Below are 14076 nucleotides of genomic sequence, written 5' to 3'. Positions count from 1 at the left end.
TTATAAAGAGAAATAATAAAAATCATTTAAGGAGAATTTAGTTCACCTCAGTAGTGCCAGTTTGTCATGTGGCCCCTTGGGAAAATTAAATGGCCACCCCTGGTTTTAGAGAGTAGTCTCCTTATTTGGGATAGCAGTATCACCCACTGGCACAAAAGTGTCAGACTTGCCATTGACTTGCAGGTGTCGCACATCGAACAGAGACACGAATCACAGTTTGACTATTCAATTAAATTCAATTGAGTTTTATTTATACAGTGCCAAGTCATACCAGGAGTTGCCTCAAGGTGCTTTATGTTGTAAGGTTAACCCCTGAAACGGTAAAACCCCAGCAATTAGACAATCTAATAATAATGGATTGGATTTATACAGCGCTTTTCAAGGCACCCAAAGTGCTTTACAATGCCACTATTCATTCACTGTCACATTCACACAGTGGTGGAGGCAGCTACAGTTGTAGCCACAGCTGCCCTGGGGCAGACTGACAGAAGCGAGGCTGCCATATCGCGCCATCGGCCCCTCTGGCCAACACCAGTAGGTGGTAGGGTAAAGTGTCTTGCCCAAGGACACAACGACCAGGACAGAGAGCCTGGAGATCGAACCGTATCTGTAACCGGCTTCCCAACCCCCTGAGCCACGGTCGCCCCGCGAGCAACAGTGGGAAGGAAAAAAGGGAGATGGGAGAGAATAATGACAGCATAGGTTTAATAACTCTGGACATCACTTTAAGGTCTCTTTGGACTGGTTTTCATCCTTGTTCTTGGCTTTGTGTTCTGTAACACTATCTAAGGTTACTGCAGGTTCCAGCATGACTCAGGTTGTGGTTGGGAGAACAACAATGACCATCTGTGCCCCCACCCTATGGATCACCTTGAACCTGAATGGCTGGAGAGCCAGATTCCAGCGGGTGATTCAGGCAAACACCGCCTGGCACTGCTCCATCCACTGGACCAGATCTGGAGCTCCCTTTCAGGAGGTCGGTTAAGAGATTGCTCAGCTGCAGTTAGTTAGGGACGGGAACGTTGGGGACAAACCTGTGGGAATAACAAGCCAGCCCCATGAACTGCCTCACCTCCATTTTAGTCTTGGGAGTGTATTAGACCATCTCCAGCATACCAGCCAATTCCTTCTTAGCTAATGTCTCTTATGTTCGAGTTACCGAACCAGGGTGAGTTTCAACATCCTGTGAAGGTCTGGGGCTCCTCTGCACAGCAAATAACAAAGGTCTAACCACTAATCCCAGTTGCATTCATCCTTGTGAATGAACTGGCAAATTAAAAACTTTAGAGATTTATTCAGTTGCTTCACTAACCTTTTAGTCTGTGTGATAGACACTGGTCCTTTTAAAGTGCAAAACATAAACATAGTCCCCTGGTTACTATCTGTTTTTGGGACACCAAGTCAGGAATTGATCCACAACAGCATCTTTGCCACACTCTTTGCAGAAATGCTGCTCAGTGGCACAGTTTTCGATATTGCATTGCATAATCCACTCAAACCAATTGAAAGTGATGTCTACATGCACTCTGGTGAAATTGCTCGGTAAGGTCTACGCCATCACATTCAAACAGGACCTTCAGTAATGGCGATGGAGCCAAAGGCTATCTTGGAAAGGGCCATTCTGGGCCAACAGAATTGGGCCATAATTTGCTCCAGAGTTTTATTATATACTGTGGGACCAGCCGTCATGTTACAATGAGCTGCCTGGAAATGTAATTCCTGATGGCTTTTTGGCACCAGCAACTTGGTGAGCTCGTTTCCTGTACAACACTTAGACTCATCTCCTTCGCCGATCCCACGCAGCGTAACTGCTAGGGCCAGAGAGAGAGAGCTGGTGGTGCAGGAGAGGACCCAGACTGAGCAACCAGGTTCTCCAAAACTTGCATCTGGCACTCAGCCTGTGTCTCTAGCTTCTCAAGTGATCGCTGGTAGGTGGTCGCCTGCTCCTGATGGTTGCCTACCTCACATACCAGCTCTGCCACCATGAGCTCCAACACAACAGCTACACTGGCTGCAGGTCCAGCTGTCACACTGGAAGTTTGGGCATCACAGTAACATTAATATTACTACAGGTCCCAGCACAACAGACACAGGTTATGGTTGGTTGCACGTTTTACTTTTATTTGTCCTTCTGACAGTATGATTAGACGATCACTGAAAGTTGCACCAGCCATACTGCATCACTTTTAAGTTACGAGTAATGTTTAATACTCGGGTATTGAGTAACTACCTCAACACTGATCACAATACTGAAAAAGCTCGACAAATACCTGAACTCTTGAAGTCCTCTGGAGGCCCATTGATGTGTCTGTAGCATGAAAATACTTGCAACCATGCTGTTGCAGAATACAGGTTTCAGGCACAACTTTTGTCAATTTCAAGATGGTAACATTTGATTGGTGGATCTTTTTAAAGCAGATCTAGAGGTAGTCGTAATAATCTGAGAAAAAATGTGTGTTTGCTTTTTGATGTTGGTGGTATTTATATTTTCATCTATTTGGAAACATTTTCTCATGAAACAAACTTGTTCTGTTGTTGTTGTTGTTTTACATATACTGAATGCATACGTTGTAGTGTAATTACAATAGAACATTATTTTCTGTCATAATTTACTTGCAGTTGACTACATCAAACTACAAACTACATCACTGGACTGTGTGATCATTTTCAAAGTACTTCCTTGGGGTGAATGAAGAATTTTAGTCTGCAGTTTTTAGCGACAGTCTTTGCATATTTTCCAGCACCATACACTTTATGTTGATATCAAACGCTAGTACAGAGCTCGCATATCAGCCTACAACCTTTGTCAGATCACAAAATTCCATATTCTGTGAAATATGAGGACATTTCTAAACTAGCTGCAAAGGAAACTGGGAGATTAGGGTGGGAAGTGCATTAGGATGCTGTGGTTGTAAATATATATGAGGATGGAGAGAGGGAGGAGGGTAGGTTTTTAAGTTGCTGTCACCACACTGTCACCGTGTCTGTCAGAACAGATCCATCAAGGCTCTGACACGTCAGGTTTCACATTTGCATGGAGTGCAGCAGGAGCGTGTCCTTATTATGCATCCTGTCTCACACTAACCTTCCCCTACCAGATGAGCTAACTAGCAGCGAGAGAGGCATATTTTATAGAATGAGCTGGAAATGATGGAGAGCTGTTATTGTGTGTGTGTGTGTGTGTGTGTGTGTGTGTGTGTGTGTGTGTGTACCTATCTGTCCGTCTGTGTCTCAGTGCCAGGTGCCACCATCTTCCAGGTGTATAAAGATCAGCCGTCTAGTCAGCTGAGTTGCCACTAACTATGTATTGCTTTGCATTTTTCTCTGCAGGCTCAAACCTGGATATAGTCATGTGTACATCTGTGTGTGTGTGCATGTGTGTGTGTGTGTACGTCTGTGTGTGCTGCACAGTATGGAGATGCAGATGCAGTCGGTCCCTTGGTGGGAAAGCTTCCGCTGGGACAGACACAGCTGTGGCACGGCATCAGGTTGCTAACGAGCCTTATCGCACAGGCCCTAGACTATGCACACACACACACACGTGTGCATACACATGCATAGAGGGAGTCGTGCACAAATTCCCTTTTAGTCACAAAACCGAGGTCAGAGGTTTTAAAGTGTCCCACTCTAAGTAATAAATGCAAATATTTCCTCCATTGTTCTTTCACTGTATGATTGCATCTGCAGCTTCAATAAATTATTTTTATTGTCCTTTCAGTTACATATGAGTCCTTGCATTCACAAAGCTAATGGCTAATCTGTGGAAACAAAACATCAACACTGAGTGAGATGAAGTAAGAAACAAGTGAATATTAAAATTATTATCTTACTGCTATTATCATAGTTCATAGACTGACTTTGTGCAAATTGTAAATTCTTCAAGGATAAAGAGATTTTTTTCCCCAGTGTATCAGGTTCAGTCGTTTTTAGTTTCTAACTTTGACGAAGCAGTGAACTCTCGGCTCGTTTAAAAATTCGCCAATAATCTGAACACTCGTGTGTAATGAGACATGAGTGTGAGAGCAGTTGTCACCCTTTGCCTGTTTCCAAATCTGGAAACAATGGCTTGTATTTATAGTGCAACTCTTACCACAGCTAAAACTGAAAAAGTAAACTAGCTCTATAGGATGCTGGTGTGGTGGTTAGCACCACTGCCTCATAGCGAGAAGATCCTGTGTTTGTATCCACCATCTGGCCAAGTTAAAGATCCTACAGTAACACAGAGAAAACCCAGTCAGATGCCCTCAAACCTCTCTGAATAACGTGGCTTTTGTTTCTTGTTCCTGGGCTTCTTCCAGTCTATCTGTAACTACAGTTGAATGTAACCTCCCACTCTTTTCTCAGGAGGTTTTTGTACTTGCTCCATTCTTGCCTCAGCACTCCATCTTCTCCTTCTCTCCATTAGAAACTGCTGAAGGTAAATGGACTGGTTCTTATATAGCGCTCAGCTCAATCCTGAGCACTCAAAGTGCTTTACACAACTTGTGCATTCACCCATTCACTCAAGCACATTTTTCTTAGTGCTTTCTAACTTTCTAACAGTCACACACATTCATACTCCGATGGATGCATCTGAGAGCAACTTGGTTAGTATCTTGGCCAAGGATATTTGGCATGCAGACTAGGGGAAGCCCCCTTCCAATCAGTAGATGACCTGCTCTAGCGCCTGAGCTACAGCCACCCCAAAGGATGAACAGACGGAGCACTACCAGAGACCTGCAAAGTGACCTCCAGCAGGCACTGGTGTTAATGTCTCTGACCAATCAGAAATAAACACCATGAGGGTGTCCTGAGGGTCAGACGCCCTCTAGTGGACCCTGTGCTCACTGCCTACCATGGAGCCCCATTAGCATTTGCTGTAGTACACCTGAATTGTCAGGTCTACCACTGGAACCCCCCACCTGGCTTTTCACATATGAGAGTGGGCTCACCTTGACCACATGTCACAGATGTAAAAGTGTGTAGAGAAGCTGCCCGTAACATTTTTCAACAAGCCCTGTCTGTTGGTGGGTCAGTGATGTCTACAGAGACATCCATGGAGAGACAAATAGACCTCTACAGTCTAGGCAACAGCCAAATGACTGCCAATTGGGTATTAGGATGAAATCCTTGGACCTGAGCTTGGAAAGAAAAGTGTCTGGACTTTAAGTTTCTTGAAGACTTTTCATCTGAGAAGCTTCTTCAGTTTTGGGAGCGATTGGTGAAGAGCCCCAGATTTTAAGCCCAATTGGAGTGTCCCTAAGAGGTCCTGGACCCCCTATTGATCCTCTGCCTAATCACAGTGTGGGTCACAATCAGCCAAGGCTTCAGGTGAACCCGTTTGGAGACTTTGCCCCCCCCATCGACCATCTTTGAACAGAGGCGGTGGCTTACGACACCAACTGTCTGTCATCTATAATCCAGTTTTCAGATCCCTCCCTTAACGTCTACTCACATCCTGGGCCACCTGTTCTCAGTAAGTCACATGATAGGGTGGGGCTGGGTGATCATTCAGTGGTGCTAGCTTCAGTCATTGTGTAAACGAACTGTTGGATGGTTGGAAACCTGCAGTCAGCTGAGACTGAAGAAGTCTCCCACTGAAAACATCCAGATGAACAAAACCAGCTTTTTGAGATTTACTTACCTGGATGATTGAGCATCAAGACGTCTCACAGTGGGTTCACCTGAAAGCTTGAAACTTCGGAAACCTTGGAAAGGAAATGCCAAAAACGCCAAAACACAGACTTAACAATGTGGTGTTTGCTGTACAGTGCAGCGAGGAATGCCCAGACCTCTACATTGGAGAGACCAAACAGCCACCTCACAAGCGCATGGCACAACATAGAAGAGCCACCTCCACAGGACAAGACTCAGCAGTCCATCTGCATCTAAAGGTCAAAGGTCACTCTTTCGAGGATGCCAATGTTCACATTTTGGACAGAGAGGACAGATGGTTTGAAAGAGGAGTGAAAGAAGCATCTCTGTCCACTGTGAGCGGCCATCTTTGAACAGAGGCGGTGGTTTACGACACCAACTCTCTGCCATCTATAATCCAGTTTTGAGTTCCCTCCCCAGACACCTTAACGCCCACTCACATCCTGGGCCATCTGACCTCAGGAAATCACATGATAAGGTGGGGCCAGGTTTCACAATGAACTCACCTGAAACTCTGGCTGATTGTGACCCACACCCAGTTCCACACCTTGGCTCAGGCGATTAGAGGATCATCAGGGGGTCCTTTTGTCCCTCTGTGGGGGGAAACTCCCACTAGGTTTAAATCTGGGACTCTCCACCATTTGACCTTAGAACTGAAGAAGCTTCTCGGATGAAGGTGAAACGTCTTCAAGCAACTTAAAGAAGTCCAGACGCTTTTCTTTGCAAGCTCCTTTGACCTTGGAAAGGAAAATACCAACATAAGCAAAAACCACATTTTACTGTATATCAGCCTGTAACTATATTTTTCAGTCCTTTAAATTTAGAGATTTTAAGATAAGAGTCTACAGTATGAGGATTAACGTCTTTTTGAACTGCAGTTTTTGCCACTTGTTGGCTTCAACACTAGAATCAAAGGTTATTATCCTACAGAGGGCTGAATTCTTAGATACCCCAAAAATCAAACTGAAAAAATGATGTGGCAATTTCATTCAAGCAGTTCCCAGAGGTATTCAGTATGGTCTGACAATGAGTCCAAGGATTGTCTGCAAAGGTTCTCAATCATCCAGGTCATCAGGAGCTTGGAAAGAAAAACATCTGGATGTTGTGAGCGTGTGTATTGCCTTTTGGACTATTTTAACAGATTACCTGACTAATGTTGAGGCTGTATTATGTGGTAAAACCAAGGTTTTTGTGCTCTGACCTAGAAAGCGTAGAAACATGGTGTACAACTAGACAGTTATTCTGTCTTCCAGTAACACTGGAGGCAGGCACCTCGTGGGTGTTCCAGCCATGTCCTCCTGGGAGGAAGCCCGGAGACCTGATCATCAGCTGGCCTGGGAAACGCTCAATGTTTCTCAGCTTGTGGAGGTCACCCGTCTTCAGATAAGGTTTTGTCATTAATTTTTTAAACAGCGTGCATCATTAATAATGCACGGCACGATGCAACGCGCTTTTTAGTTGCGCTTTTTGTTTTATTGACGTTAATTTGTCATATTTTAATATCACGTGAACATCTTTTGTAGTAACATGTTTTCATATTATATTTGTGCCTTGAGAAAACTGTTGTGTATGGCGCTAAATAAATAAAATTGAAATGAAATGAAGAATTTGTGCTTCAGGTGCTTTAAACTTTCTTTCGTCACTCTAAGGTCATTTCTAGCTCCAGAAAACCCAAAATGCTAATTTTGTAACTTCAAAGGAATCCAAAGTGGGAGTCATCACAGTTACCATTCATACATTCACCTTCATTTATACACTTTCACTATAACATTTTTGACTATTTGGATCAATCAGAGTCAAAAGAGGTTCTTTATTTTTGTCAGCTTGTTTTATTGAAAACAAAATAATCACCTAGAAATTCCTCAAACATACTGAATTATTTATAGCATTATAATTTCTGTTATCTTTGCATAATTATTTGTTGACTTGATAATATTAATATTGCATTATTAGTATTAACATTGTTAATATTCACAGTTAGTCACTGAAATTTGATTTTCCTATATGAGTTCTGTTGGCATTAGGGATGGGTACCGGTATCCGGTGCCATTATGGCACCGGTTCTGACATAAACGGTAGTAACCAGACCGAAAAGCAGCGCACATTTCGGTGCTTTTTTTTCCTGAGATGTGATACACTTTGAATTCTAGCCAATCATTTTACGTTTCCGGGGATAGTAGGCGGGTCCAGGTACGTACGTTCTTTTAGAGCAGAGCTACAGATTAAAAATGCCCAAGGCGAAGCGTCAAAGTCTGGCTATACTTCACAGCAAAAGATGCAAACTCAGCAGCTGCAACAAGTGCTTTAAGGTGATACTGTGGAAAGGAGGTAACTCCTGAAATCCGATGAAACACCTGGCGACACATAGCATTTTTTTTAAAAGCCGAAAAATGCGCCGTATTTGATAGCTTGCTGCGAGACCTCACACCGAGCACATCTACTGCAGATGTGGTGCCTGTTATCGGACCCGGAGTTAGCAACATCCCCCACAAACACGAAGAGGAGAGTCCTGGCCCCTAGCCCTGCCAGTGTAGCAGAAATGATGAGGATGATGATGCAGCAGCAGCCGTTCTTCTCTGCATGAGTAGCTTCATGTTGTTCGTGTGTAATTTACGTTGAGTAGGCTAACCACGTTATTACATTAATGCATGTAAGGTGAACTAGCAAACACCATCATAGCTACATGCGGCTGTCTTCTTGTTTGATGGCAGATACTCCCTTCACCCTGGACAAAAAGGCTAAAATGACCAAAGAAAAAGTGGAAAACAGTTAAACATGAGAGGTTTTTGGACAAAGTTTGTGTTCTCCATTCTTTAAGCACCGGTTCGAGCACCGTTTAAGCACCGGCACCGTTTCAAAAGTACCGGTTTGGCACCGGTATCAAATAAAACATAAACGATACCCATCCCTAGTTGGCATCATCAAAAATCTCCAGCCAGTGAATTACTCTTGATCTTATATGACTTTATATTTTATTTTTTTAATCTTGGAAAAGCATGAACACCAACTAGAACTAAATACGTCAAACTAGTCCAATCGAATCACAGAGACACAAAACAAAAAGGGTTGTATTTGCTGTTGTTTTTTATTTTACAGTCACCAGAAGAGCAGATACATCATTTTAGAAAAGAAATTGATATTTGCAAAAAAATTATAATACAATTTTGTCAATATAGATTATGTACATAACGAAACGTCGTCAAACTGAAATAGCTTTCTACTTCTTCGTCATCAAGGAAACAGAGAAGTGAGGGGTCTGGTCCTCCGTAGACCCAGCTCCCTAACCAATAAATATAAACTGTATATATTATCTGGTGCACTCAGCCAGGCATAGACAATACCATGGCAAGTTATTTCTCAATAATATTCCCTTAATCAGTTCTTGTACATCACTGTGATACACGCTCGCACACCCACGACAAGCTTGACACAATTGCACACAGGCCAGAGAACAAATTACAGTTGAATTACAACAATGGGCTATCTTAACTCCTGAAAAGGAATGAAAAAATCAAAAGAAATGTGCATGGAAATACCCGTCATTGTCCTTGATCACCAGGGAGAAGTGGCTTTCTGGTCAAAGCTCGCTGGAGCTAGCTGAGTAGCACTTGACATTTGGCCTGATTGAAACAGCCAATTCCAAGCTAGAAAATCTCTTACGGTCGTAGAGATCCTACCTACTCATTCAGCTCTTTTCCTCCCTCTTAGCATCTCTTGATATCCATCTACCTTCCTTCCCTCTCTTGTCCCTATTCTCTCTATCTTGAAGGGGATAGTTGCTAGCACGAGGGCTGGCAATTGCCACCCTTTGCCTGTTTTCCCCACTGCGAACAAAGAAAATAAAATGCACACAAAAGCTCCTATCCACGCTGTACCGAAACAGGACAGACAACTGCACGATCACAGAACAAGCACGAGAAAAGACAACAGCAAAGTAACGCTATGGCCGGGATGGGAGTCTTGTAAAGAGGATTCTTGAAGGACATTGCGAGCATACCGTTTGCCAGCCGCTCTACCTCGTCGCTGGGTACCACCTCTCAAAATACGCCCTGCTTGTGCTTTGTGGGAGGTGGAGAGAATTATGACTTTGTGCCAATGAGCGAATACACACACTTGCATAAATCATCCATCTTGTTTGGCGGTTAATTACTCTTGTTTACCCTCCGAGTAACCTCGGGATGGGGCGGCGTGATAGGAGGGAGCCTGGGAAGAAGAGATAGCACCAAATAGTAATCTGCTGACGGTGTTCATCAGTGAGCAATTCACAGGAGTAAAAGCACATAGTGGGCTTGAACCTGGGTGTTAGTGAATTACACAAGGTTACCTGGGGTCTGAGGACAGCAGCTCCATCAACATGCTGGCCTGACCACACTTGCTCGCTAAGCTATTCTCGGGTCAGTCGGTGAAGGTGCCACGCCGAGGCGATGAGGCTCAGGCCAATCAGAGAGCCCCTCAGGATGCACAGCAGGCCGTGATCGTTGCTTATTTCATTATGGGGAAAGCTACATAAATCCACTAAATGGAGAAGAAGAGACACAGAGGGAATATTTGCATTTCTTCTCTCCTATCATCCCCCCTCAATGCCACCCCACCCCCGCCCTCAAAAATCACCCATTTCAATCCCTCCCCCGTTTAGTGCAGAGTGAGTTTAATCATCACTTTTGCCAAAACACATTAAGCCAATGTGTCCAGAGTTGAAGAGAAAGGGGGAGGTTGAAAAACTACAGAGTGGCGCATTAGATTTGCAATAGTGATGCATCACTCTGGCATTACTTTGGAGATTAAAGAAGGGACGTTGCATTTCAGTGCTGAGCGTTGTCCTCCTGTCCTCCTGTGCCTGAAACGAAACACCGTTGTGGAGTTCTGGAGTTCCCCTTTTCTATACCTGCAATTTCCCTCTTCTTCTAAAAACCTTTTTTCTTTAAACTTCAAAGCCTTCCCTTGACTTTTAACCCCCGATTTGAGAGCACCTCCACACTGAAGACATTTATGCAGCTGTTTGATCACGTTCTCAAGTCAAGAACAACGCCTCCTTTAATACTGTAAAGTGGATTGCATACATTAAAGTTAAGCCAACACACAACATGACTTTGCCTGGTCTCTGTGTTACTGCAGTTGTATGAAAAGATGGATATAAAGTGCTTGGAAGCTTAGGGACAGGCAGAATGAGCTTGGGAATAGAGAATAAAAATATAAAAAAGGCGTGGGGGGGGGGGGGGGGTTGCTTTAGCACTGTGCTAACTGGGGGAAGGTTCGATATGGAGACAGAAGGCTTTTAAGAAAGAGAAAGAGCACAACATCGGAGTGTGGGGAGTCCCCAGAAAACAAAATGATGATACAGAATCACAGTCAGTCAGTCAGTCCAAGGCTACAGCCAAACAGCAGCCCCGCCCAGGGAATGAGCTTTCTGGTCACGAGTCTGTATGTATGGGCGTAAGTTCACCCTGGCACCCAGCTCTGGTTGCTGTGTGAAGGTGGGGGACATGCAAACGCCCCTAGACTCATGCCCATCCCCATCCCCACTCCCTGGGACAGAGAACCGTCAAAGTTGAAGTCCATGTTTTCTGTATTCATAAAATCACTGAGCAGGATAGAGTCCACATCACAGTCTAGACTATTAGGGACATTCTCCATCTCCAGGTCAGCAGCCATTCTACTCTGGGAGTTTTGTTGGTAACCAGCATTCCCTGACTGGTGATTGTTGGGGTAGAACCCATGCCAGGAGTCAGTCATGCCCTGATGGTGAGCTCCAGGGTAAGGCTGATGACGAGGGTGAGGTGCGGATGCCAGGCGGCAGGGGTCCTGGGGAACACCCATGACGCCAGCAGGGTTCGGGGGCAGAGAAGGGGATGTCGGGAGGTGGGGACGGGGTCCATAGTGGTTAGAGGTCTTGAGACTGTAGGGCTGCAGGATGTCAGTGCTCACTCTCGGGGAAAGAGCCTGATGGTGAGGCCCGCTATGCATAGGGTTATGAGGGTTGTGGGGATTGTGGTTGTGCATGTGACTCTGCGTGGAGTGAGGGTTGTGATCATGGCTAGGATTTACTTTACTGTGATTGTGATCGTGACTCGAGCCGTAGTCGTGAGCCGGGTGGGGCTTGTGACTGCGTGCGTAGTCGAGGCAGGCTTGGTGTTTGTGACCCTGATTGTGGTTCTGATGGTGAGTTGTGTTCTGGTCATTGTGTAGACTTGCATTGCGAGCATGCTCTTGGCTGTGGTTCTGATTGTGGCTGCGATTCTGATTGTGGTTGTGCTGGCTGTGAATGCCATTGGTTCCCTGTGTCATTAATGTGTGTGGTTCCCGTCCTTGGCTCAGGATTGTGTCTTTGTTGCAATATCGAGGACCTCCAGTGAGCAAACTCTGCAGGGCATTGTTCTCTGAATAGCCCCTCACTGGGCGCTGGAAGCTGACTGGCTTGTTCTCCTGGATGGTCTCCATGGGAGTGTGGTGGCGCAGCATGCCCATAGAAGGCTGTCCGTACATTGGCGCACAGTAGGAGCCCTCTGCCTTGGGTCCAGGCACATAGGGATAACCATTGCATTTAATTTGTGGTGGCTGGGGGTAGCCACTCTCATCTAGACTGATAGCCCCAGTTAGGTCAGTCAGCTGTGGCAACTCCACCGTGGGACAGTGGCCTCCAGTGCCCAAGGCTGGGGAACGCGTGCTAGTGGGGCTTGGGTATATTCTTGGGGAGGCTGAATTGGAAAGCCCACCCTCCTCTGGTTCATCAGCCTCGGCCTCAGCTAGGATTGGAGATAGGCAGCCGCTCAACGTGGAGCCAGAAGATGACGTGCGGGAATGGAGGTCTGTCCAAGTATCGTACTCCTCTCCACCTATGCCCACACCTCCTTTCGCCGCTGGACTGCCGTGCTCTGGGGAGCCTTGCATCGCTGGTCCAGCTGCCTGACCTTGTCCTCGTTGGAGCCCCATGGCCCCTGCTCTCTTCCGGCTGATGCGACCCTTCGTCTTCAGGTAGCGGGTGCCATTGTCTATAGATGCACGTCGCCTCGGCCCCTTTCCCATCTTCCCGCCTTCTGGGTTGAGCATCCACCAGGAACTCTTCCCCGTCCCTTCATTTTGCACCCGGATGAAGCGACTGTGCAGCGACAGATTGTGCCTGATAGAATTCTGCAACAAGAAAGAAAAATAGGAGAAAGGCAGAGAGAGAGAGAAGAAAATTGATAAATGTTAACGCCCAAGGGAACATTTAGGGTTAAATAATCATTTCTTGAGAAAACAAAGTCATTTCGAATTATTTCGGCGAAACTATCGAGGCAGCACTGCGAGTGAGAAAAAAGATGGATAAAGAAAAAGCAGATGGAGGGGTGAGCGAAGAGGGCAGGGAAAGTGAAGGGCCAATCAATATCTCCCTTGACCTGCCTCTCCTCTCCACACGCGCTCAGTGAGTCATAATATGGACATGGGTGCAGCCTCTACATCAAACCATCACCAAGGTTACAGAAATGAATCACACAAGGCAACCCAATCACAGACAGCCCGTATCGATTGCAGGGCCTCCAAATATGAAAGCCTGAGATCCAGCCAGAGAAGAAGAGGGGGAGGCGGGGGATTTGGCACGAGGTGCTGTGGAAGAGCACCAGAGTAAAAAAAGAAACACTACTACAGAGGCCTGGAATAAGTTAGAGTGGAAGTAAGTGGGAGGACGGGAGGGACCTGCTCATCTGACCTCTTTTAAAAATCATGGCACAATTAGCACGGCCGTAGGTGACCACAGCTTTATAATGAAGTCCTTCTGCAAGTCGCTTGAAATGGAGACGGATGCAGTGACTGTGGGTGGGTGTGGAGGGCTGTGGGGTGGGGGGGAGTGTGCAATAAGCCTCTCCAGACCCCTGTTTAAGTGTCTGAGTGACAGCTGTATAGTTAATCCAGAGCTCTGCAGCAGCATTTGAAACTGGTGCCAACCTGGAGTGAGTTGATGAGATCTAAGCCTGCCTAAAGGAGAGCTTAGCAGGGATACACATCATCTCAGCTGGCCAAGTAAGACTAAGTACAGCATGTTCATCCAAATCTTTCCGGCTTGTGTCATTATTCACACTCGTTCCAGTTTTCCTTTTCTGCCCTCTCTTTCTTCCCTTTGGTTTTTGGGTCTTTTGGGAGCAACAATTCCTGCAAACATCTACCCCAATGCCCGCAATCACACACTTTTCTTTTTCCTCTCAGGAGATATCTATCTATTTCTGCCTTGTTTATTACCTGCACATAGCTCACAATCTCTGTCTCCTGATATCTCGAGCCGTTCTCTATCTTCATTCACTCCCCGTCCCCTGTCCAATTTTCCTGCTCTCAGCCCCATTCATCTCCCTATCTGTGTCCCAGCCTCTCTAGATCCTGACATTGCTCATTTTCTCTCCCTCTCTTATTCTCTATCTATCCTCCCATCATCTCGCAAAACTTCGGCTACCACCTCTCCTCTATCATTCA

At 45.6% G+C, this 14076-nt stretch overlaps 1 protein-coding gene across 1 annotated transcript in view; it reads right to left on the bottom strand.

Annotated features, from left to right (window-relative positions):
* Positions 1-8551: 8551 nt before the first annotated feature.
* The window catches only part of foxo6b (forkhead box O6 b), a 45191-nt gene continuing 39666 nt past the window's right edge, over positions 8552-14076 (bottom strand). The window contains exon 2 of the mRNA XM_085149697.1: positions 8552-12762. Within this exon, the coding sequence (XP_085005823.1) occupies positions 11074-12762 (1689 nt within the window). The 3' untranslated portion in view covers positions 8552-11073. The remainder of the gene's footprint in view (positions 12763-14076) is intronic.

The sequence above is a fragment of the Neolamprologus multifasciatus genome, chromosome 22 (genome assembly GCF_963576455.1).
Source record: "Neolamprologus multifasciatus chromosome 22, fNeoMul1.2, whole genome shotgun sequence".
Lineage (NCBI taxonomy): Eukaryota > Metazoa > Chordata > Actinopteri > Cichliformes > Cichlidae > Neolamprologus > Neolamprologus multifasciatus.
This window is presented reverse-complemented; position numbering and strand designations above follow the sequence as displayed.